Source organism: Brienomyrus brachyistius, unplaced genomic scaffold, assembly GCF_023856365.1.
Source record: "Brienomyrus brachyistius isolate T26 unplaced genomic scaffold, BBRACH_0.4 scaffold47, whole genome shotgun sequence".
NCBI lineage: Eukaryota > Metazoa > Chordata > Actinopteri > Osteoglossiformes > Mormyridae > Brienomyrus > Brienomyrus brachyistius.
In genome coordinates, this window is record NW_026042322.1 from 549,744 (window position 1) to 572,429 (window position 22,686).

The 22,686-nt window shown below is 52.3% G+C and overlaps 1 protein-coding gene across 1 annotated transcript in view; it reads right to left on the reverse strand.

The window, feature by feature from the left end:
* The window catches only part of lef1 (lymphoid enhancer-binding factor 1), a 30,498-nt gene that overhangs the window by 5,204 nt on the left and 2,608 nt on the right, over positions 1-22,686 (reverse strand). The window contains exons 2-9 of the mRNA XM_048999704.1: positions 22,416-22,482; positions 20,603-20,733; positions 7,440-7,599; positions 4,681-4,818; positions 2,578-2,668; positions 1,402-1,521; positions 876-1,038; positions 288-395 (exon numbers count right to left, since the gene is read on the reverse strand). Of these exons, the coding sequence (XP_048855661.1) occupies positions 288-395; positions 876-1,038; positions 1,402-1,521; positions 2,578-2,668; positions 4,681-4,818; positions 7,440-7,599; positions 20,603-20,733; positions 22,416-22,482 (978 nt within the window). The remainder of the gene's footprint in view (positions 1-287; positions 396-875; positions 1,039-1,401; positions 1,522-2,577; positions 2,669-4,680; positions 4,819-7,439; positions 7,600-20,602; positions 20,734-22,415; positions 22,483-22,686) is intronic.

Consider the following 22,686-nt stretch of genomic DNA (forward strand, 5'->3'; position numbering starts at 1 on the left):
GTAGTGAGAATGAGTGCTGGGGGCACACGTTTGAGAAGCGGCAATCAGGCACACGCACACACACGCGCGCACGCACACACACGCGCGCACGCACACACACGCGCGCACGCACACACACGCGCGCACGCACACACACGCGCGCACGCAGACACGCGCGCACGCAGACACGCGCGCACGCAGACACGCGCGCACGCAGACACACATGCACGCAGATACGTGCGCACGCAGACACACAGCAAGCGGCACACAAACCCTCTCAGCGGCCAGGCTGTCCTGATCATACTTACATAATTGTCCCTGGCGGACCAACCGGGGTAGAGCTGCATATGTAGCTGTCGCTCCTTGCGGGCTAATTCATAATACTTAGCCTGCTCTTCCCGAGATAAAGCGTGCCACTGTTCCGTGCGGGGGAGAGAAAAACCACTCAATTACTGGCATGCACTTTCAAGTTCCCTCCAAAGAGACGTGTGCGAGTGTTTTGGTAAAAATCCTTTTTAACTTCCAAGCGTTTTGTATGGGGGGGGGGGGGTGGGGGTGCGATGAAGAGATTAACATACGCAGTGAAAACTTTGATTTTATATCAAAACACTGGTTCCAATTTAACTCGCCCCCCCCCACCCCACCCCAAACCCCCCACAAAACTATGTCAGTGAGCAATTACTCCACGTGGCCGCAAATGCCCTTTTCTGTGGCTCGTCGGCTTTGAGGGGGGCAGTAAATACATTCAGCCGTTCCACGCCCCCATATTTAGGACGAATATGGTCACCATTATCCTGCAATGGCTGCAGGTCATTTATTTCATCCTCTGGAACACTGGACTAACCCCGCCCTCTTCCCAACTGGCCCCGCCCCCTCCTGGGTTGGCCACCACCCACCCGCCGGCCCAGGATCTGGTTGATTGCGGCGCTCTCCTTCAGCGTGCACTCGGCCACCACGTTGGCCCGCATCTCCTTCATGTACAACATGAAAGCGTTCAGTGGCTTCTTGATGTGGGGTCTCTTTGGCTCTTGCTCTTTTCTCTGTTCATGCTGAGGTTTCCTACAGAAACAACATAGGGAGGCGGGGTTATAATACGCGGGGGGGGGGAGGAAGGGAAACACACACAAAAACCACCCCGGGCAGCCAATGGGGCTTCAATCGAATCAGGATTGGCCCCCATCAGCTCCGCTGCCAGCCTATCAGAGGGTGGTACAATAGTGTCATTGCATCAGCTGTCCATGTTTTCCCACCTAACCCTAACCCTAACCTAATCCTAACCCTAACCTAATCCTAACCCTAACCTAATCCTAACCCTAGCCCTATGCCTTCTGCAACCCTACAGGGGGTGTTTGGAGCGAGTGGGGTAGAAAACCTGAACATGCATACAGGGTGTTGGGGGGGCGGGGAGGGAGAACTACTCACATGTGCATTAGTTCACCGTCGTGCTGTGGTTCATGCTTCACCTGGGGGTTCACAATGGCAGGGTGGGGGATGCCGGTGGCGTGGGGCCCGGGGGGGCCTGGAACCATGTGATGGGAAAACCTGGAGGAGTTTCATAAAGATAAAGCACACATACAACACCGACGTGCCTGACCCATGTACGCCGTCTGACAGAGCAACCCGTGGCGGATGATAAATCTCTATTAAACATGAACCGTGTCACTCCTCAAACAAGCGGCTGTGGAGCCGCCTGGTCGCCATTTCAGAGCCTCGTGCTTTCGGGAGTGTGCAGGGAACACATGTGCATCTGAAAACGGCAGCCATAATTTAACCCTGGCAAAGAAAAAGAAAAAACACAACACACACAAGGGCCTTCCTACTCTTCTGTGATATCGAGGAAGTCGGGCCGTAGTCGCTAGGAATTTAACTGCTCGTAAAAATTCAGCGCGGTCCTCGCCCTCTGTCCTCCCACGGAGGCAGAATGTCTACTGACTGCTGCATCCCAGAATGCACTGGGGCAGCTGGGGCACAGCCCGTAGGCGTTTCCCACTGTTTTGGGACCCACACTGGCACTCCCCGGGAGGCGAGTTAGCAGTCAGCTGGTTGTTTGGGGGGGGCGGTCGTCCCCAGCACAGCAGGCGATGCAGATCCACAGCGCCATGGGGGAGCCAAAAGGCAAGGCCCCCGGCCTCATTTCCCACACACAGGGGTGTCCAAACGCTCCAAAAAACTTGCATCTGAGGCGTCAGCTACAGATTGACACCCCCCGATTCGCCCAAGGCCAGGTATGTCGGCCAATCAAAATCCCTCTGGAGTGGCAATGCCATTTGTGACACCCCACACCAGCCAGATGCCAGCCATCCATGCGGGCACTCCAAGCAGGGACTTGCGGGAAGGACAGCGCCCCCTCCAGAGCCGCACAGTGGGGGTCTGTGACGACCTGGGGGCTTCTGGGAACGCATGGTCATGACCGGCGCGGTCGGCCTGACATGTGCCTGACTAAACAGGCCGTGGTCGTCCAAAGCCACAGTAATGGGGTGCAGATGCCCGGGCCACGGACCAAGCTCGGGGAGGGGGGGGGAGGGTGCAGTCCTGCATGGATGGAGGAGTTGGACGAGTGAAACAGCCAGACACAAGAAAAAAAGCTGAAGGACTCACCATCCAAGTGGAGGCGTGATCTGGCCAACTGCACCCGGGGACAAGGGGTAGAAGTTGGGGATGTCAGGCCCTGGATGATGCCTTGGCATGCCTGTGTGTGGAGGGGTGGGGGGAGGGGGGTGGGGGAGGAGGAGAGGACCCATCAGTGCGCAAAGCCTAAAACCACTAATGAAGTCCGAATGTCGATGTTCGTCATGAACCCAGACCTAAAGTGTTTTGGCATTTGAAAACCCAAGCAAGGACGACATGTGATAAGCCGCAATGTGCAACAGACATGCTTACCATCACAGAGCAACAGACGTTGACATACATCAACCAGGCGGTATTCAACCACCACAACACCCAACTTAGGCTTCAAGGGACGATTACAAGCCACACCCCCTTCTTCCCTGGCCCTGCCCACAGGGCAGTTTCTATACCTTCTCAAAAGGTGGATTCCCCATTAATTAAGGCTTGCTTCTGGGTCACTATAACAATGCGATTCCTCCTGCCCAAGCCTACTGTGATCATCCAAGCCCCATCCATATTCCTTCAAGGTCCAGAGGTCAATCACTAACACCGTACATGGCAATGTTTACCTATCCAGTCCTCGAGCACCCACTGATAGTCCATGTTTTCGCTCCCTCCGAACTCCCTGCCAGAAAGCCCACATTTTTGCAAAAACGTGAACTGTCTGTGGGTCCCTGAGGACCGGATTTGGAAACGCTGCTATATGGGATTCAGCAACGTACATCTTCATCTTAAAGCCGATTGGCTGGAATCACGGCACTTCCCCCCCCCCCGCTTTGCATCTCACCACATCAAAACCCCTAAACACTACAGCAAGAACGTCTCTCACTGCGACATGGAATACTCGAGCACAGTCAATAAGCGAACCATCTTATTATCCAACAAATAAATGCGGAGAAACACTGAAAAAAAATACACACAAAGCAAATATAGTTTCTGAGTCAAAAATATCTACAGTCGCCATTACCTCCTTGGACGGTGGTTTGAGGGATACATAGTGCTCACGTACTGTTTTTGTAAAAATCTGAAATTTAAATAGCAAGTTCAACGTGTACGGTTAATTTAAAAAACACACACTCGCATTGTTTTCGGCACATTTTCCGTTTTGAGAAATTTGCGTGGTTTGGCAGCGTCGAGGAAAAGCTAGCTTTCCGGTTAGAGGATTATCCCAAACTCCGTTTACCAACGCGAGACGTAACAGTCCACAACAGGATAATCCATTCGGGCCTTTCGGTAAAATTCACCCTACACTCGTACCAAACCGAATGCTTCTAGAAGGGTTTTTAATTTTTTCTTCTTAACATCTTAACACGTGCACATGACGCTGAGACATGGTGGAAGCTCAGTGTGCGTTTCACGGGGGATTAATGGCATTTTTAGGGACATGCTCGTCATCAGTAGGATGGAGACGGCCTTTGGCGGCTGCTGATGAGGGCAATCTGGTAATGATGACATCACCTGAACTACTCACTGGAATGGACCAATGGAGCGGAGAGGGGGCGGAGACAGAGCCAAGGGTTTAGATACAAATTAAGTGGTGACACTTGGCCCCATGAAGTCTCTCTCTCTCTCACACACACACACACACATATATATAAACAAACTTTGCAAATCCATTGCATCCTGTCCAATCTGCAGCTTTCAAGTGGCTACGTGCTGAATATCAGCAGGAATCGAGGGTGGGGGGGTAGGGGGAGTACGGGACACATATGGAGTTGAGTTTCGGTCGCAATGCCTGCCAAAGGCCACCACCCCCCCCCACATACCACACACACACACACACACACACACTTTGAAAGGCCCTCTACCCTGTCCTGGCACACACTGTCCTGACCTCTCACAAGGAAAGCGTAAGATAAATAAAAATGCATTGCTAAGTTAAAGGGCAAGACTACGCTGCTCCTTGATAAACCAGGCTGCCCCCCAGGAGAAGGAAATACAGCCACACCACATAAAACATGCCCCCCGCAATCCAAAAAAGGAGCAGGGATATCCCCAGGATCATTCCCAGCTTCGTTTTCCAGAACAGGTTCACCAGGATGTCAGGTTCCGCATTCCCGCCTTCCACCATTAGGGGGCGGCAGAGAGTCCTACCTTGTTTGGAGTTGACGTCCTGGGGGTGGTGGCCCGAGGTGCGGCCCCGGGAGCGAAGTGCTCGTCGCTGTACGTGATGAGGGGGTGTCAGTGGGTGGACGGCGTGGGATGGCTGCACCACCCCGGCACCTTGTTGGACTGGAAGAGAAAGGGAGGGGAGACAGTCAAAGACCGGCCCAGCGACTACCACACCTACTCCTGAAGGGGGCATATTAAAAAGTCCCTCCAAAGAATGTACCTAAAACCCCCACCAAACGGCATGGAGAGCAGCTACAGCGTATAAATACGAGTACATATAGTCCCAGGTTCAATTCCCAGCTCCAGAGTAAGTACTCAATTACATTTCACCTATTTAGCAGATGTTTTTATTTAAAAAGTGACATTTTTGAGAAAGCAGGGTCAGACGGTTCCTGGGAGGAACTGGGGGTTAAGGGGCTTAGTCAACAGTCCAATGGTGACATCACTCTGCAAGGTGACATCATTCTGCAAAGTGACATCACTCTGCAGAGTCTGGGATTCCATCACGCGCCCAGCGTCTTGACCCCTAACCCACACACGATCATTTCAACTATTAACTGGACGTTTGATTAGATCAGAGGTCTATCAGCATTGGCCGGGCAGAATGCCCCACCCACAGAAAGCCGTCATGAATGGGGTGCGAGCAAATCTTAGGCCCCTCCCACCCGTCGAGACAGTAAGGTCACCTGCTTAGAGGTCAGCCTATATGGTGCAACATCCTGCTGGCGCCATGAGAGCGAGTCGAGGCTTAGGCCAGGGCGAGCATTTCAGCTGGGCTTTGTTTCAGAAGGGGGGGGGGGGGCTTCAGCCACTGATCAAAGGCCGTCATTAAGCCAAACGCGAGACTTAATTACAGCGCCGGGGGTGCTCAACGTAGCCTGCAGCCGCTCCCGTGCTGAACGAGGCCAATCACATCAGCTCCTGTATTCCAACCCCCCCCCCCCCCCGCCCTACATCCCACAGAGGCTGGCATAGGGTGGCAGGGTGGGGAGGATTCACATTCTTTCAGCGGGAGAGGGTTGTGTGTGTGTGTGTGTGTGTGTGAGGGGGTGGGGGTGGGGGGGGAATTTAACAGCTTCGGTATGCGAGAGAGGAAACATTCGAGCAGAGCGTGGGGGCTAAAATCCACACCCCCAGATCCTGCCAGTGCCATGGTAACAGCTGGCCGAATTCACAGCACGATGCTAGGGGGAGGAGGGGGGGGGGGGGGGGGCGTACTGATGGACTAGTAACTAGTCACTTGCGCCGCCACCAGTATCACCAACAGCGGGGTGGGACTGAGCCATGGCTGTCAAGGGGGTTAACTGCAGGCCTATCAGGTTTGGGATTCCAGACCAGAAATCCAGCAAGCCCCCCCCCCCCCCCACAACAGTTATTCAGAGACTATTAAATCACGCGTCCCTCGCGCACGGCTGGTCTTTTCACTGCTCGGTTCATCCATCACAGAAGGAGACTGACGTCTTCATTCAAACCTGCCTGGATCCCTTAATTCCGATATTCCCGAATGAGCACATCCATCCTTTGTCACTCCGGGGGCCATATGGCAGGATTATAGAAGCCCGGGCACTTCAGCGGGATTAAAGACGTCAGGCTCCGGGAAGCCACTGACCCGGGAAAAAAAAAAAAAAGCCAGAATCCGCAGCCCAGCACGGCTTGCGAGCCGGACGTACGGAAAAACGCAGCCCGCCTCTACGGCGCGTGCGAGTCAAATGCCGGGCTGCTGCTGACTTCCCTCCGGTACCCAGCGACCGCCTGGGACTCAGAGCCACTGGGAGCGACACCCACGTCAAAGGCTAAGGATATTTACCCAGCATGCACTGCAGGCACACCAAAAGCAAGGCCGGGACTGATGGGACGAGACCTGGGACTAATAAAAACACATCGAGAGGCAGGTCAAACGGCAGAATATAATCTTGCTAAAATGACAAGAATAAGTCTGTTTAACACGTCTTATCCCGCCTAAGAATCCCCCCCCCCTTTTATATATTGGAGGGGGCCACCTGCCAATTTCTAGCTGGCCCCCCAGCCCGGACGCGCGTGTTAGCTGGCTGAGCGATACCATCCCCTCCCGTCTCATAATTTAACAGCCTTCAGCTCGCATTTGCTCTCCTGTGGGGAGCAGATAAGAGCTGGAAGGATTTGCTTCTAAGCTCTGGTCTCGTCTTTGACTGGGGAGGGATGCAGTGCCGGCAGAGGGGCGGGGCCAGTGGCGGGTGCGAGGAGGGGGGTAGATGTTCTGTCTCCAAATGCCACACATGCTAATTAGCACAGCAGTTGGGAAGAGACACACAAAACATGCACCGATCCTCTAAAACAGAGATGGCCCCCCCTCAGTCCCACAAAAACAAGAGAGTCCCCCCCATGCGCCTGTGAAAACAGACTGTTGGCAAACAGTGACCCAGCCGTCTTGGAAACAGACCCAATAGAAGCCAGAGCAGATTTGGGTTTAACACCCCCTTGGCCCGGGGGGGGGGTCACCTGCACGTGTTACATTCACTTTGGGTTAATCCCGAAGAACAGGCCAGATAGCATAGATCAGTACAGACCAAATTTAAGATGAGGATCCCTACAAGGTTCCTCTGACACCAGGGATAATCCCATATGCTCGATGTGCGTAACATGCTTCTTCAAAAGGACGCCTGCCATTTTTCTCTCTTTTTGCCAAAACTGCAGCTTTAAGTTTTAAAGTTCCAGTTCACGATATTAAAAACAAACACTAAACACAGTGTTCACCGGCATACCTGAGATAAGGAGCGAACAGCACTGGTAGAAAGGGGGCGAACGAAACAGCACTGGCACTGGAGGAGGGGGGCGAACGACACGACACTGGCACTGGAGGAGGGGGGCGAACGACACGACACTGGCACTGGAGGAGGGGGGGCGAACGACACGACACTGGCACTGGAGGAGGGGGTCGAACGACACGACACTGGCACTGGAGGAGGGGGGCGAACGACACGACACTGGCACTGGAGGAGGGGGGCGAACGACACGACACTGGCACTGGAGGAGGGGGGCGAACGACACGACACTGGCACTGGAGGAGGGGGGCGAACGAAACGGCACTGGCACTGGGGGGCACAGTCAAACGAAACGGCACTGGCACTGGGGGACACAGTCAAACGAAACGGCACTGGCACTGGGGGACACAGTCAAACGAAACGGAACTGGCACTGGGGGACACAGTCAAACGAAATGGCACTGGCACTGGGGGACACAGTCAAACGAAACGGAACTGGCACTGGGGGGCACAGTCAAACGAAACGGAACTGGCACTGGGGGGCACAGTCAAACGAAACGGCACCTGGCACTGGGGGACACAGTCAAACGAAACGGCATCCTTTTCCAGTAGGACTGGATGCCTGTAACCAAGTCATGACCCATTAGAAAACCAGTAGAAGCTTTAGGTATCAAGCTAACTAACTTCCCATGTAGACGGCCAGGGGGGCGAGGTAACATCGTGATGCTAAAGGGGTTTGCAAAGGTGAGAAGGAGAGAACAAGTGGCCTACACAGCCCCCAAAAATATGGGGGGGGGGCACTCCCCTTTCTCCTGGGTGTAGCGGCCCATGCAGAATTCCGGGCGGCACTTCAAAAGAGCCGCTCCGCAGCGGACGTGATTCCGGAATTCCGTAAAGCTTTAGGGGATCAGACGGGCAGCGGTGGAGCTGCTGGGAGTGGGCTGGCACCGGCACCGCTCCCCCCGCAGTCGTCAGTGACTTCGGGGAGCCCGTGAGTGACCGCTGTGTCGAATCGATTCGGGGCTGGCTGCCCCCCCCGCCCGCTGATTCACTCTGCCATCCCCTTTCATAGTAACAGGCTTATACACCCCTCTTTTCATATTTGCAGAGGCGACGCAGATTGAAGAGAAACGTCCCAGTCCGGCATTTGCCCGTTAAGCTGGGAAGAGCTGCCCTTTTCAACAGAGAGGCTCAGATGTGGGGTTTTAGTAAGGGTGGGGGGGGTGAGGGGTGAGTGTGATCTGGGGGGGGGGGGTGGGGCTGTGCAACTCAGGGGTCTGAAAGAGCCGCTGGAGCGCAAAGAACCATCCAGGCCCCCCGGTGAGAAGCGAAAGCGGCTGGAGGTAAGGCAGGTGCTGTTGGCGGGAGTCGAGGGTGGGGGTGCGGGTTCTTTTTTACAATGACAACCTTGATTCACACTTCTCTGGACTGCGGAAGGAAACCGGAGCGCCCAGGAGGAGGTGGGGGGGGCAGTGGAGTGGACAGAGGCTCCACACAGCCGGAGTCGAGGCGTGATCAGGACCTGGTGCTCAGGGGCTGCGAGCGATCAACAGCACCTCTCTGTTTGGGCGGGGGGGGGGGGGGGGGCAGTGATACAGCAGGGTCAGGGTCAGAGACCAGCTCCCATCTGCGGTCTTGTCTGGGGGAGGAAGGTAAAGAGCAGGGAAGAGGGAACTAAAGTAATAATCACTGTACTCTGGTAAGAGGAATCCAAGGTAAAGTAATAATCACTGTACTCTGGTAAGAAGGTATCCAAGGTCATAGCTTTACTAGGCCTTGTCCCAGTATACATGCACGGAGGGAACTCCGCTACGATTAGTGATATAGCTCCTTTCAGCTTATTAGTATTGAGCTTTTTACGTCACAGATGTAAATAAATAAATAATGATGGGTGCATGAACAAAACGACAAGCTTTAATTGCGATCTGGTCGGAAGAACAGATACAAACAGATCAGGATAGAATAACAAGAAATAAAAGTATTCTGCATAATAATCTATGACGGCACGGTATTGGAAATTTCTCAAATATTGCAATGTGATTTTGCTGTAATAAATACTGGGGTAATCATGAAACAACAAAAGGCTTCAACATAAATTTCTCACAAACCTGTCTAGGAGTGATTTAAAACGTCTCAGAGAATACGCAGCACTCATGCAAAAACAGCGAGGGTAAACTTTAAACTGATTTTGAAACATATACTAGATAATCTTGAAAATGAATAATCGTTAAAACCTGCTAGGATTTTTTTCCTATGACAGAATGAAAATGTTTGAGCAAGACAAACTCCTTCCAGTTACAATATTGGTACCAAATTGAAGGAAAGGTGTAAAAATTGAATGTGTATAACATCCAATGTTGGTATTAATCTTGCCTGTGGTCGAGTCCTACTACAGCCATTTTTCAAATTCAGTACAAAATTCTCCACCTGGCTTTGTGATGTCATTCGACGCCAGTACCAGTTTTTGGCATCAGTGGAAAAGCAACACTTTGAAGTACCATACTTTTTGGTACCTTCTTGAAGTACCAAAAGTACAGTAACTGGTGCTTTAGAAAAGCGTCCTTTGAGCAGTGAATTGAGCAGCTTTACAGTACTGTAAATTTTCTGACGTGCTGGACATACTCTGCTGTGTACCAGCTTCTGTTACTTCCAGGTCAAAGCCCGGGGGGGGGGGAGACTGTAGGGCATGTGCAGAGCGCCTAGGCCAGTTCGAGTCTGACTCAACACACACATGCGGGAGAAAATCGCATTATCTGGCTGTCATAATCCGACATTGAGAAATTAGCTTTAGTACGATTTCAGTCAGACTAACACTTACATGTACTTAAAAAGTTAGTTGGACTAACACTATAATGATCTTCTTAGTGTGTATGTAAACGTACTGACTATACTCTGGTAACAGATACCCAAGGTAAAGTAATAATCACTGTACTCCAGCATGAAGTAACCAATATAAAGTAATAATCCTTGTACTCCTGAAAGGTTTACCTAGATCTGCAAGCTAGTAAATAGCTGGTCTCAGACACCCCCCACCCCAGCTCCTGTTTGTGCCTCTTCACACGCCTGGCCTGGGGGAGAGTCGTCACATGCGGGATGGTAAACAGGCGCGTAAACCCCTCCCCACACAGGGGGGGATCAAACACTTCCTCACCTCCAGCGTTCAGGTACACAGCAAGGGGACAGAGCCACACACTCCAGACATGGCCTGTTACCCCCACACCCCCCCCCCCCCAAAACTGGGCACTGCACCATTGGCAAGTTCAACACTGCAGCCCTACAGCAGTCATCTCTGCGGATGGTTGCCCCGACCCCCCTCCCCCAGTAATGCGTTCACACTGCCGAATACAGACACCCCTGGAGAAACACCTACCCCCCCCCAAGCAGGCAGTAACACCCCTCACCCTCAGCCGACCCAGACGACTCGTGGCAGCAAAAACTCAGAGTCGGGTACAGACAGACAAATAAACCATCACCCCCAAAACGATGCATTTCCTGTGTACGCCCACGAGCCAGATCCCCCCCCCCCCCGCACGAGCCAGATCCCCCCCCCCCGTGCTGGAAAGGTCACGGCACAAAGGTTCTGACCCGCCAGCGTCCGCTACAAAGCCATCCGGATCCATCCCCCCCCCCCAACAAGGCCTTTCATTACCCCCCCCGTGTGAGCGTGACCTTTTACTGGGGAAGAGAGCATACACCCCATCCCTACCCCCAAATTACCAACTACGCAAGAACAGTGAAGTCCCTGGTTTCGGCACAATGAAGTGCTAAACACAGACCCCCACCCCCCCCATGAAGGTTGAGGTGACAGGCCAACTGACACTGTGCTGAGCCGGAGGCGACCAAAACCGAGGTAAACCGGTTTGGTAAAAACGGCCAGACTCGAGGAATGTGGAAAGAGCCAGTAAAAATGTCAGGGACGTAATTTGATTGATGGAAAATCTTGAGTGAACAAACCGGTAAATACCACGACGATACAGCAAACAGGCCTGCGAGGGTCTGGCTAGATAAGGCGTCGGTGTGGATGGGTGGAGGCAGGCATGTGCGGGGCAGCGTTTGGCGCCGAGAGTCCCCCTCCCAACCCCCACCGGTGGGATGTTCACCTTGCGGCTGGGCACAGACTCGTTAGCTCAGCAGGGCCTGGTGAGATCAAAGGCTCCGAAAAAGGTCAAACATTCCACTGAGGTGACAGCCCACAGACCTGGCCCGGCCCCCCAGAACCACACCCCCCTATCCCACTCCCCCCATCCCGTCAGCTAATCGCCTACAAATGACCAAAAACCGAGGCGCTTTTGGGGAAAACACCCAGACTGCCTTTAAAACCCAAGCAGCTCTTAACGACATTTTAAACCCCACAGAAATCCGGCTTTTGTCTGTTTGTTTATTCACGTTGCTGCAGAAACACCCACCTGTGTAAACTGGTAGAAAAAAAAAAAGAAAAAAAAACACCGCCGCCAAAAATCAGCCATGGGTATAAACGTCATTCACCAGGTCGCGCCGCATGATTTCACTGCAAATGTTTCGCGAGGCAGTGCGTGTGGTGGGTGCCGCTTAGATACACGGGGCAAGCGGCCCACCAAGGGCAGCGGGATGCTGGAATCCTCCGGCACTGTGCGGCATCACGGTTTCCACGGCAAGTCCCAAGGCCATAATTTCCGGGATTATATTTGGAAACTGCGCCACGGCATTAGACCGAGAGCCGCCGTGCGATCCAGCTACCTCTGAAAATGGGGGGGGGGTTATGCATCCATTTTATACACGTTGGGTGGCCCCCTGCCACTGTGAAAAAGTGACCTTTACCAAGCCATGGCCAGACACGTGCACGTGTGTGTTACGTATGCGAGATGACGTCCACGAGGTCCCCGGAACAGGGCCGGACGGAGGTGAGAATGAGAGCGAGTGAAATGGATGCCTATTGGCTGGAAGGTCGCCATGGGAGATCAGATTTCGGACGTCACAAGGCCGCACGCCGGAACCCCCTTTGGACCCGGTTAATTATGTTTTAAGGTTACTCTGGCACTCACCCCCAACCTCCTACAGTACTTTTACAACCTAGTTTAATGGGCAGTTCTGCTGAATGAAGCAGCTACAGCAGTTAAAACGAAAATGGGTCACACCTCGACAGCACAAGGCACCCCAGAGGATTCTGGGTAAGGGGATGGTCACAGCCTCACACAGACCGGGCCCCAAATCAAAACTGTAGAAGCGACTGACACATTACCCATAAGCCACCAAGTACCCCCCCCCCCCCACCCTCCACAAATACACACAGTCCCCAGCCGCCTCTCCACCAAACCGCGGCAGCTTAGCACGATCTGACAGATTAACTCGTAAGACACTAAACAGCTGCTTTTGCAGCGCCGATTCGCCAACCGAATCTCACGTCTCAGTGTTTTCTCAGTTTCCTGCACGCATTACCTTCTCAGAGCCAGACGAGGCCTGTGGCCCCGCCTACACATAATACCCTCCAATCAAACAGCAGTTGCCTTTGGCTACAGCCACACGGTGGTCTGTTTTAGTTAAGCCCCTCCCCCTTCTGGCTCCTCGACGGGCCAAAGTCCATGAACAGCCATCGCGTTTGGACACTAATGAGCGTACGCGTGTAGATTTAACAAAACATTGAAACTTGTGAAACACCTGTGCTGGTCATGTGACGCCATCAAAAGAAAACCATCATGACACCAAACCTTCTTGATAATCCCACTCCATGCCTGCAAATCACCCAGCACTCCAGATGACAGCAAGTTCATATCAACCAGAGTGTTGGGAGTCTAATTCGAGGTGCTACAAATATTTGTCTTGCAAACAGACTGACTAAGACAAATATCGAAACATCCACCGTCCACAGAATCACCCAAGAGGCGGTGGAATGGCAGACCAAGATTTTGATTCAACCAACCAGTTGAGTCACAGAGTTTCTCAGCTGGCTGGTTGAAGCAAAATCTTGGTTTAGATTTTTACTTTTTTGGACCCAAACTATCCACCACTGGCAGCTTGTTTGGCTTTACTATTGAGAAGCTGGATTTAGTCATCTTGACCACGTGACATATCTCACTGCAATGACTCGTTCAGCCACGGGCCCCCAATCCATGCTAATACTGCGACTGAAGACTGACCATCTCAGTATGAAGGCTGTTCACCTTCAGCACCTAGTCTGAATCTGATCCTCTTGGCCCAAATCATACGAGCTCTTCTGAAACTGGGCGACACCAAAACACATCATCACGATGCCCCATTCACCGGCACGGCGAGCAGCTCAGAGAACGCCGGCACCCTGCCGCAACCCCTTCCCACCTCGGTCTGACACCTGAGGGCAGCTAATCGGGCAGCGTGAGGCCACTTCTGAGAAACTCGAAAGTGCCGAGGTCACCTGAAGCACTGGGTGAGGTCGGCCTGCATCCCACGGCCCGCCCCACTGGGCGGGCGGAGCTCAAAGGCGCTCCGGAAGTTGGCCCCGACCCAACGTCCCTGACCATGCTTATCACTGCAATTCACTCGTCACAAGCAGGGGACCAAAGGAGTTGAGCTTGATATTTTTGACTGCTTGCTTGATGACTGACGTCGAGGGGATGAGGGGGCCCATCAGTCATGTTGCCCAGGGCAGCATATTCATGGAAATTATGCCCCCACCCCGACCTGACACTTTCCTGGCTCCATCTATCCACCCACCTCCATGCCACCACTGGATACCTACGGAAAGCAGGCGTCTACTTCACTATTCCTACATGAGAATTTCACCCTGATATTACTGTAGATCCATAGCTCTCTGAATTCAGATCCTGCAGAAATCACAAGAGAAAAACCAACTTGACCACTCACACAGCACACCAGTGCTCGTGGGGACTGGAGACAGATCCTTCACAAAAAAGTGGAAGTGTTTTTTTTTTCCCCTCAGAAGCTTCCATCATCGAAACCGCTGTTCTGTCATGACCAGGCCTGTGACTTATGAAGCCTGATTTCCCGCCAAAAAAAAAAAAAAAACGACAGAGAGCAGGACCCCGTGCACGTTCGTTTACGTGCCAACATGGCTCTCTCGCCAGTGCATTTGCCCACAGTCCCTGGGCTCCCGTCTCGAGAGGGCCAGGCACGTGGTTTAATTACGCACCAAGGTCTCCCCGGGGCTATGCATCGCCTCGCCGGTCCATTCCGTGGACGGACGACATTTCGTTTCCCATGGAAATTAAGAGGCGAAATTCATTAAGCTTTGCCAGAAGTTTCCAACTCATGGTTATATTACAGGGAAAAAAGAGCTACTATATACCGTCAGGCAGGAATGCTGTAATAACCTGAAAATAAAATACCATCCATTGGCATCACTGTCAAAACTCACTCTCTCTGGCATATGAGGGGGGGGGTCTAACAAGTCAAACTAGCCAGCCAGAACCTCAGCAGTTCATTGTCAGTCACCTCCCACATGAGGGAGACGCAAAAACAAACCTACCCAGGACAACGGGGAATATGGGTACATCTGCAAGTGTAATTACCACATTGTGGGGCGATTTTCCGCCCCACTGGACGGCACGACTGCCCAGATCCTCGACACCCCCACCCCAGGATCCCCGTGACAGAACGGGCGGCACGTTAGCGGGATTACAGGCCAACCCCTCTCATCTCTGGGCTGCCCCGCCCTTCCACCTCGGGGCCAGGTAACAGACCCCCTAATCTAGCCTTGCTGAATTACACATAATTGCTCCAGCGCTGTGATTCATTTCAGCACAGAAGAGGAGGAAGTGGGGGGGGGGGGGGGGGGGGATTATAGGGACCCCCCCGCCAACCAATGACACCCTCCCTCTCTCCCTCCCCCCCATCTCTCCAGCTTCAGTGAACAGCAGCCAAGGCTCTCCGGCTAGTAGGAGGCAGGAGGCTTTGAAGAGATCAAAGCGGAGGCCGCAAGCAGTTGCATGCCCTGGGAATACGGGGGGCTTTGTGCACCCCTCAGCCCGCTTCCCCGGCGTCACGGATTGCAGCTGGATTGCATTTCGCTCCCCCCCCCCCCCCCCCCGCAAAACCGACGCTTGGGGTTTTCACTCTGACATCAGCGAGAGAGAGAGCCCTCGCTCTGCGTCTAAAAAACAAGGGGGGGGGGGGGGGCAGAGAGAGAGAGAGAGAGGAGGCGAGAATCAGGTGACAGAGAAGGAGAGAGAGATGAGAGAGGAAGAAGGAAGACAGAGAGAGGAAGAAAGAGTGGGTTGGATCAGGTGACAAAGAGAGAAAGATGAGAGACGAAGAAAGAGAGAGAGGGAAGGCAAGAATCAGGTGACAGAGAGAAGGAGAGAAAGATGAGAGATGAAGAAGGAAGAGAGAGGAGAGAGAGGAGAGAGAGAAAGCAAGGGGGGGGGGGGGGGGAACGTACCGGCCAATTTTTATTTTCACAACTCCGTAATTGGGGCAGTTCAAAGAAGAAGGGCAGCATTTGTTTTCAATCGCGGGCTGATATAAAAGGAACGGCGGAGTTTTTATGCGTTTCCCAAAAATTAAAAACAGCCTTTTTACATATCCAAAGAACAGGCTTTTTTATAGTCTAGACCACACAAAAAGGACAGATAACTACCCCTCCCCACCCCCGATCTTTTCCTACAGACGAGAACAGAGAAGTCTGTGTGTATGTGTGTGTGGGGGTGGAGAGGGGGGCAGGAAAAAAAGGGTTTGATGTGGTCATAACAGTCTATATCCATTCATGTTCCATCTAACCAGCCTAACCAATCAGACCTGGTGGTCACGAATCTTTCTCCACCCCTTTACTGACGCCAGTAAATCACATCTACACAGCCGCGACTGGACAAATATCGCTGTCAATCAATTGTACCACGTGATGCTGAAAACACACCCACCATCATAACTAAACCCGACACCCGACAAACGTGCCGGCCGTTGGTTCATCGGGAAAGTCCTGGGAAGCCCGTGAACCGTGGAGGAAGGTCTACACAGACCATTCAACACCGGTGGTCGCACTTGATGGACAGCAGCTTGGGTAACATTTCAAGGTTCATTCCAATACCATGAAAACCAGAGTAACTTCCGTGCCCAAAAATCTTGACAAGCGTGACGCAGGATTCAATAGGAAACTGGTCATTGACAAGGTTTTGGTCAACCTACCAACTATAAGCTGATTACCTTATAGGTGTGCCAGTCATAAAACTCTTAATGTTGCACAAAGTCCAGGTTCCATTAAGGAACTATCCCATAACTACAGGAGAGACTTAAAATGTTCAAATATCACAAAACTGATGATGTAGCTACCAAAACAGGGTATGTAGAAAAGAGGGGAGGAACCACAGTGATGTTCAGGCAAACGATGGAATGCAGAGTGACGGAAGCTCCCCTGGTCTCCTGCAGGTCTCATTCCTGCAGGATGGATGAGCTTAACCATAGTTCCAACAGTGAGGAATCAAGGAAACATGCTGGCAGAACACGCCCGGCGAGGTGGCGATGAAGACCTCCAGCAAGGGTGGCGGTGAACTGCTCTGCGGATTCACCCTTGGAGCCCAGAGCAGAAAGGCCTGTGCTGGCAAATGTCACAACCAGGTGCTGCTGTGGCTGGGCTGGGTCACCAAACGACCACGACTCTCTGCACAAGCCAACCAGCACCGAATCTACAAATCTGCTCACGGGGCCAAAATCGTCCACGTGAATCGACGCAGAAAACAAGATCGGACCAGATGGTTTCGTGTCACGTTCGGAAAACTATAATTATAACCAAGAACTTCCATGAATCAATTTCAAACCCAGTACCATCAGGGTGTCTAGACATATACAGGGTGTATCAAGGCAAGGCTTTGGAGACCTTCTGCTGTCCATTTTGAAATTACATTAGAACCCTACTGCGGATTCAGGAACATTCTTGTGACTCTCGGTGCTGCAGTTGGTGTTTAAGGGATCATTGTATGTCCTGTTCCATCGATTCCATTCATTGCCTCAAGGTGAGACAACCTGATTGGGCCTCAGATAAAGAGCAGCTCGACGCACAAGCTGAACATTACCCTGTCCTCTAGGACACCAAAACACCCTAAGGAACCAGGAAACAAACAACCTCAATGCCCCTTCCCCAGCACAGGATACATGACCTCCGGCTATCTGTACACGCAAAGCTGGTGTCAACCGTCAGACTTAAGCCTGCATCCCTCCAGAGTTAAGGGATAAGCCTACAGGCGCCACAAGCCAACTGAAGACTCTGTGACCAGCCAGTGGACGGGCTCCTTCTTAAAGCCCTTCATGGGCAAGAGTTTCGCCAGCAGTAGCGGCAAAATCCCCTTTCGCGAAGCGGGGTCGTCCCAGACCCCAAACACCGTGTCAAACAGCGCCACGCGTCTTGATGCGTCCATGCATGTGGTCACGGAAGCGGACTTTGAGAGTCTAGGTTCCGACTCCCTGCGAGGATCACATCGTCGCGCCCATGAGAACCTACTCAACCGGAACGATGCCAGAAATCCTCCATAAAGACAGAGGGTGGGAAGGACACCCAAACCCCAACGCTGCTCAAACTCTTCGCGTTTAGCATCCTTTAGCACCCACATGTATAATACATTGCATGTCACACCAAATATAACATCAAATTTAAATTAAAGTTTCACTCCTACTCCCGTCTACAGAGCAGACAAAAATATATATGGTATTCCCAACGCCCTCTGAGATAAAGGCAGAATGTCGGCTATTTAAATATCGAACCAATCCAAGCAGGGGGACGGGGGTGGGGGGGGGTGGTATTCGTTATGCTCCGTTTGTGTGCCAAAGTAATCAACCGAAAGGACCCACCGAGGCTCGCTAACCATTGGCACACACACTTTGAATCAACTCTACATTTTCACAACTGTGTTTATGGATGGGAGGGGGGTTGTTTAACAAACAAGTTAGAGGCACAAAGTGTGGCTTGTTTAGCGTTGCAGGATAACATTACCTCATTATAAAAACAGATTAGAAATCAAAAACGCCCCCCCCATCCCACCACAGTGGGTGGCACTTCAGAGGAAGCGAATGACCCAACCCAATCCAAGGTCAGGTGGGCGCATGATGGTGTCAGGGCGATGGGCGACACACAGAAGATCACTGGATTGGACACGGCCTGCAAAGTCTCTAGGTCACTAGGAAACTGCCAATCAGCACTACATCTGCAATGATCCAGTCACACAACTACAAAACATTTCATTAATATTGAATATAGGAACACAGTACTACCGGAAGGGAAAAAAAATAAATGAGACACTAATTACCTAGAACCACAAAAAAATAAAGATGCAACCATATTCAGAAGCAAATTCCGAGAGAAACGCATGACAGTGACCAAAATAACTGGTGGTAACTGGTCACTGTTCGTACTAAGAGAGTGGCTTCTACAGTATCGCACAGCCCCGCATTGGGCAGCTTACGAAGGCTGCAGTCTGAATGAGATGCACGAGGACGGCAGACACGCCGGACGGAGATGTTTACATAAGCCACTATGCTAATTTTTCACGTAATTTATGTGCATCCTGATAGAATGGAAACAACCCCCCCCCCCCCCCAGCTATTATTAATGGCAAAAAGTCACTGGGTGACCTATTTCAAAGGCGGCACATTCCGGACAAGGTCCCCATTATGGGAGCAGATGACATAGATCCATCAGGGTCAAGCTGGGCGTTTGTGTACTTCCTGAAAAGTCCACTTTAAAATCCATATCTGGGATGGGGGGGGGGGGGGATTCCTCATCAGTCTTGTGGGAAACGTTCGGGCCGGACATCCCTGGAGTGGACGCATTGGGTTCAGCACCAGTGGGGGCACTCCCCTGCTCCTCTCAGGCTTCCCCAGGCACCCGCATCCGAGACAGACGGTCCACCGGGGACCGTACGCGGGAACGTGGAACCGGACCGGTGGAAATCAATCCATCCCTCAGAAAGAGAGGGAAAACAGCCTTTGATCTTGACAGAGCGATTACCAAGGCTGGAGACTCACATTTAAATCGAAATAACAAGAGTCGTCGTAATGTTATATGCCTCCCCCAGAGGACACACCTGGCAACAGTCATTACGGCAGGCCCAGTAACAGATACATTCATTTTAATAATCTGACATTAAAATGCCAGGACTCTGATACATCCGCGCCTGTCCATCTTACAGCCGAACGGGGTCGATGGCGGTGTAACAAACCACAGCCATTAAACACTTTAGTTTTGGCAGCCATTCAGCTTTGCAACCTAAACACAGCTCATGAAAGAGATGTTCGGTACGGGCGCGTATGCAAACCAACCCCTCCCACATACTGCAAGAAGAGCCCTGGGGCAGAATGTGCTCCTAAGCGACGCCATTAGCCCCGGCGCCGAGACTGGCACACGCAGCACCGTCAACCATTTTGGGTTTTATGAATAAATGAAAACAGAAGCGGTGGATACAGAATAATCCTATGCGGTGGCTCGCTGGGGGTCACGTGACCAAGTCCGGCGTCCAATGGGGTTCTGCCACCTTCCGAGCCATTAACGCAGCCCTCCTACATGGCCCCGACCAGCAAGCGGTCATGAGGACACCAGTAGCCACGGCGTGTCCTCAATCCGAACGGGTCCCTGGCACACTGGGCCGAAAATCCGTCCCAGGGCCAAAAGACAAAGATACACAAACAAAAGGTCCGTAATGTGGCTGAAAGCTCCGCCACGGATCATGAGGAAGGAGAAATAAAGTGAGACCAAAAAAAAAAAAAAAAAGATCGGAATGCCTCCGTGATAGATCCCTGCACTGGCGGGGGGCGAGGACAGCACGTCGGAGGGGGAAGGGGTGGGCGTAGGACAAAAAGCACGAAGCGGGATTAGTGAGGGGCAGGTGTTGGAGCCCCCCCGCTGGCTAGACAGGCACAGCTCAGGAGGGGAGAGCCAGCGGGGGCCTTGGATCATACTGGAAACCAGTAATACTCAGTGTTGCGTGTGTGTGCTGGCCAGTCTCTCGTCAGCTGCCGTGACAACGTGCAGACAGACTACGACAATTGTTACCGCAAACCAGCGTCAGAGATATTTCTGAAGAGCCTATTAGTGCAAATTGTTGATATTTCATTAATCACTAGCAATATCAATTAACAGTTTTTAACAGAGCGTATACATCAGTCATCCGTAGATGAGGCTAGTGAGCTGGGACTCGACCACGAAACAGCGAGACGGGAGGAACGACTACAGGAACCGTGGAACATTCCGGAGAGGTGGGCAGGACTCACCGTCCGGGCCATGGGCGGAGACAGCGAACCGTTGCTCATGAAGGAGTCACCACTCACGTTGGACATCATGACGTAGCCCGGGTAGCCTGAGTAGGGGTGGCCTTTGCCGTAGAGGTCATGCTGGTGCTTCCCTGGAGAATCATGGGAAAGATTAATAAGGATTTACGCACCTTTCAGGACCTTGGGTTGCAGAGATTACAATGCTGATCAGACTCTGGATGCGTTAATCACATCGCCACACCTCTCTGACATAACCCAAAAACAGAACCCCGGGTGAAGAGAAATCAGCCCCAGAGCTGTCAATCTATGTGAAGATGAATTGAAATATCACAAGAAACAGGAAGCCGGCAAACTTCTCAGCAGCGACTCCCGGATTACTATTTCCTAAACTGCTCCTTACCTCCATCTTCGTCTGCCTTTCAGAGCAACCAGCTATATTATTACAGGGAACAAAGAGCCCCCCTGTGCCAATTAGGAGCATTTAAGAAAAACAGACAGATAGTGCCAAAATAGTGCCCCCCTCCCAAGCTTGTTACAACCTCTGACCCAAATGGGGCCTGCATCCCTCGGACCCGTGGAAAGACTGACAGTGCTGTGGTTGGTTGGGGAGGGGGGGCTGATGGCAGTTTTGTGAGTGTTGTTACAAGGGGGCCGTTAAGTTTAAGGGTGCTCCTTTCACTGGTGGGGGGGGGGGGAAGGGGGCAGAACAAAAGGCGGACACGCTCCCCATCCCCGCCTATCCCGACCCACTGCCACGCCCCCATTCGGGGATGACAAAGGGATCAAACGCTCTCCTCTGAGTGGCAACGTGGCATTAGTGACAACAGCAGCTGCTTTTTCTTATTAGAGGGGGGGCACTTTGTGGAGACCTGGGCGATTTTGTCCCCCCATGACCCACGAACACGTAGGTGAGTTTAACGCCCCTTTCATGTTTGAAGTTAGACTGATCCTGGACTCCGTCACTGCGAGATGGATCCTAACCTCATTCCTTCAACCTTAAAAAATAACAAATGTCGAGGATGAATTGAAGGCAAACATGAACGTGGCATCAATCAAGCCAAAGGCAAGACCTGGATTAATGAGACGGCACAATTAAAAACTAGTAACTGGCCAGTTAATTGATAAACATTCACAGTTACCACCGGGCATCAAACGCCGCACCAAGGTGCGGAAACTGAGCTCGCAAACATGAGAAAAACCGGCACTTTGAGGCGACCCAGTTTTTAAAAGCTTTAAAAAATTTAAATTCACAGAATGAGAAACACCAGCGTTTGCCACAGAGAGCAGAATAAAGAAAGGAAAGTTTAAGCCCCTAATTTAAATGACTTTAAAGCTCTTGGCTATGGAAAGACGGTCAGGACAGACAGGGACCCCCTGGGGCGATGTGAACGGGGCCAAAAACACCCCGATTAGGGAGCAGCACCCGTGCCCATGAGCCAATCAGGTGACAGCGAGCCCTGACTTAGATGCTGTGTGGTTTACAACCACCTGAGTTGGAGGGGGAGGGTGGCAGAAAATTGTGTACCCCGCCCGACGCTTCCTGCTATCCCTGATCCGACAACCAGATCAGACTCATGGTCTCCCAGATCTCCTCACTTGGGACAGCATCACCTTGCAGACTAGCGACAGGGCAAACTGGGGACCAACGGCGCCGGGCTCGACGTCTCCAGATCGAGAGCAGCCCTGGATAAAGTCCTGGCACGCAGCAGCAAGTACACGCCCGACGCCGTGGCGGGGTGTGTGTGTGTGTGTGTGTGTGTGTGTGTGTGTGTGTGTGTGGGGGGGGGCCACGGCCGAGGTGCCGGGGACTCACCGTCGTCAGGGTGCTCCCTATGTTTTTCATGGTACGCGCCCGGGGGCATCTGGGACTGCCGGGACGCCTGCACAGGAGACATGCACAGAGAAACCAGACATCTCAGCGAACAAGGGCAAGACACGAAGGGATTATTTAGCCAGACCATCATAAGTGCAGGGTGTCCCACGCGTTCTGTGTCACGGAAAAAAAACTGGAGGGAAACCAAACACAAGCTAAGCAAAAACACTGCCCATGTGCTACAAAAAAAAATTACTTCCTACATTTTATT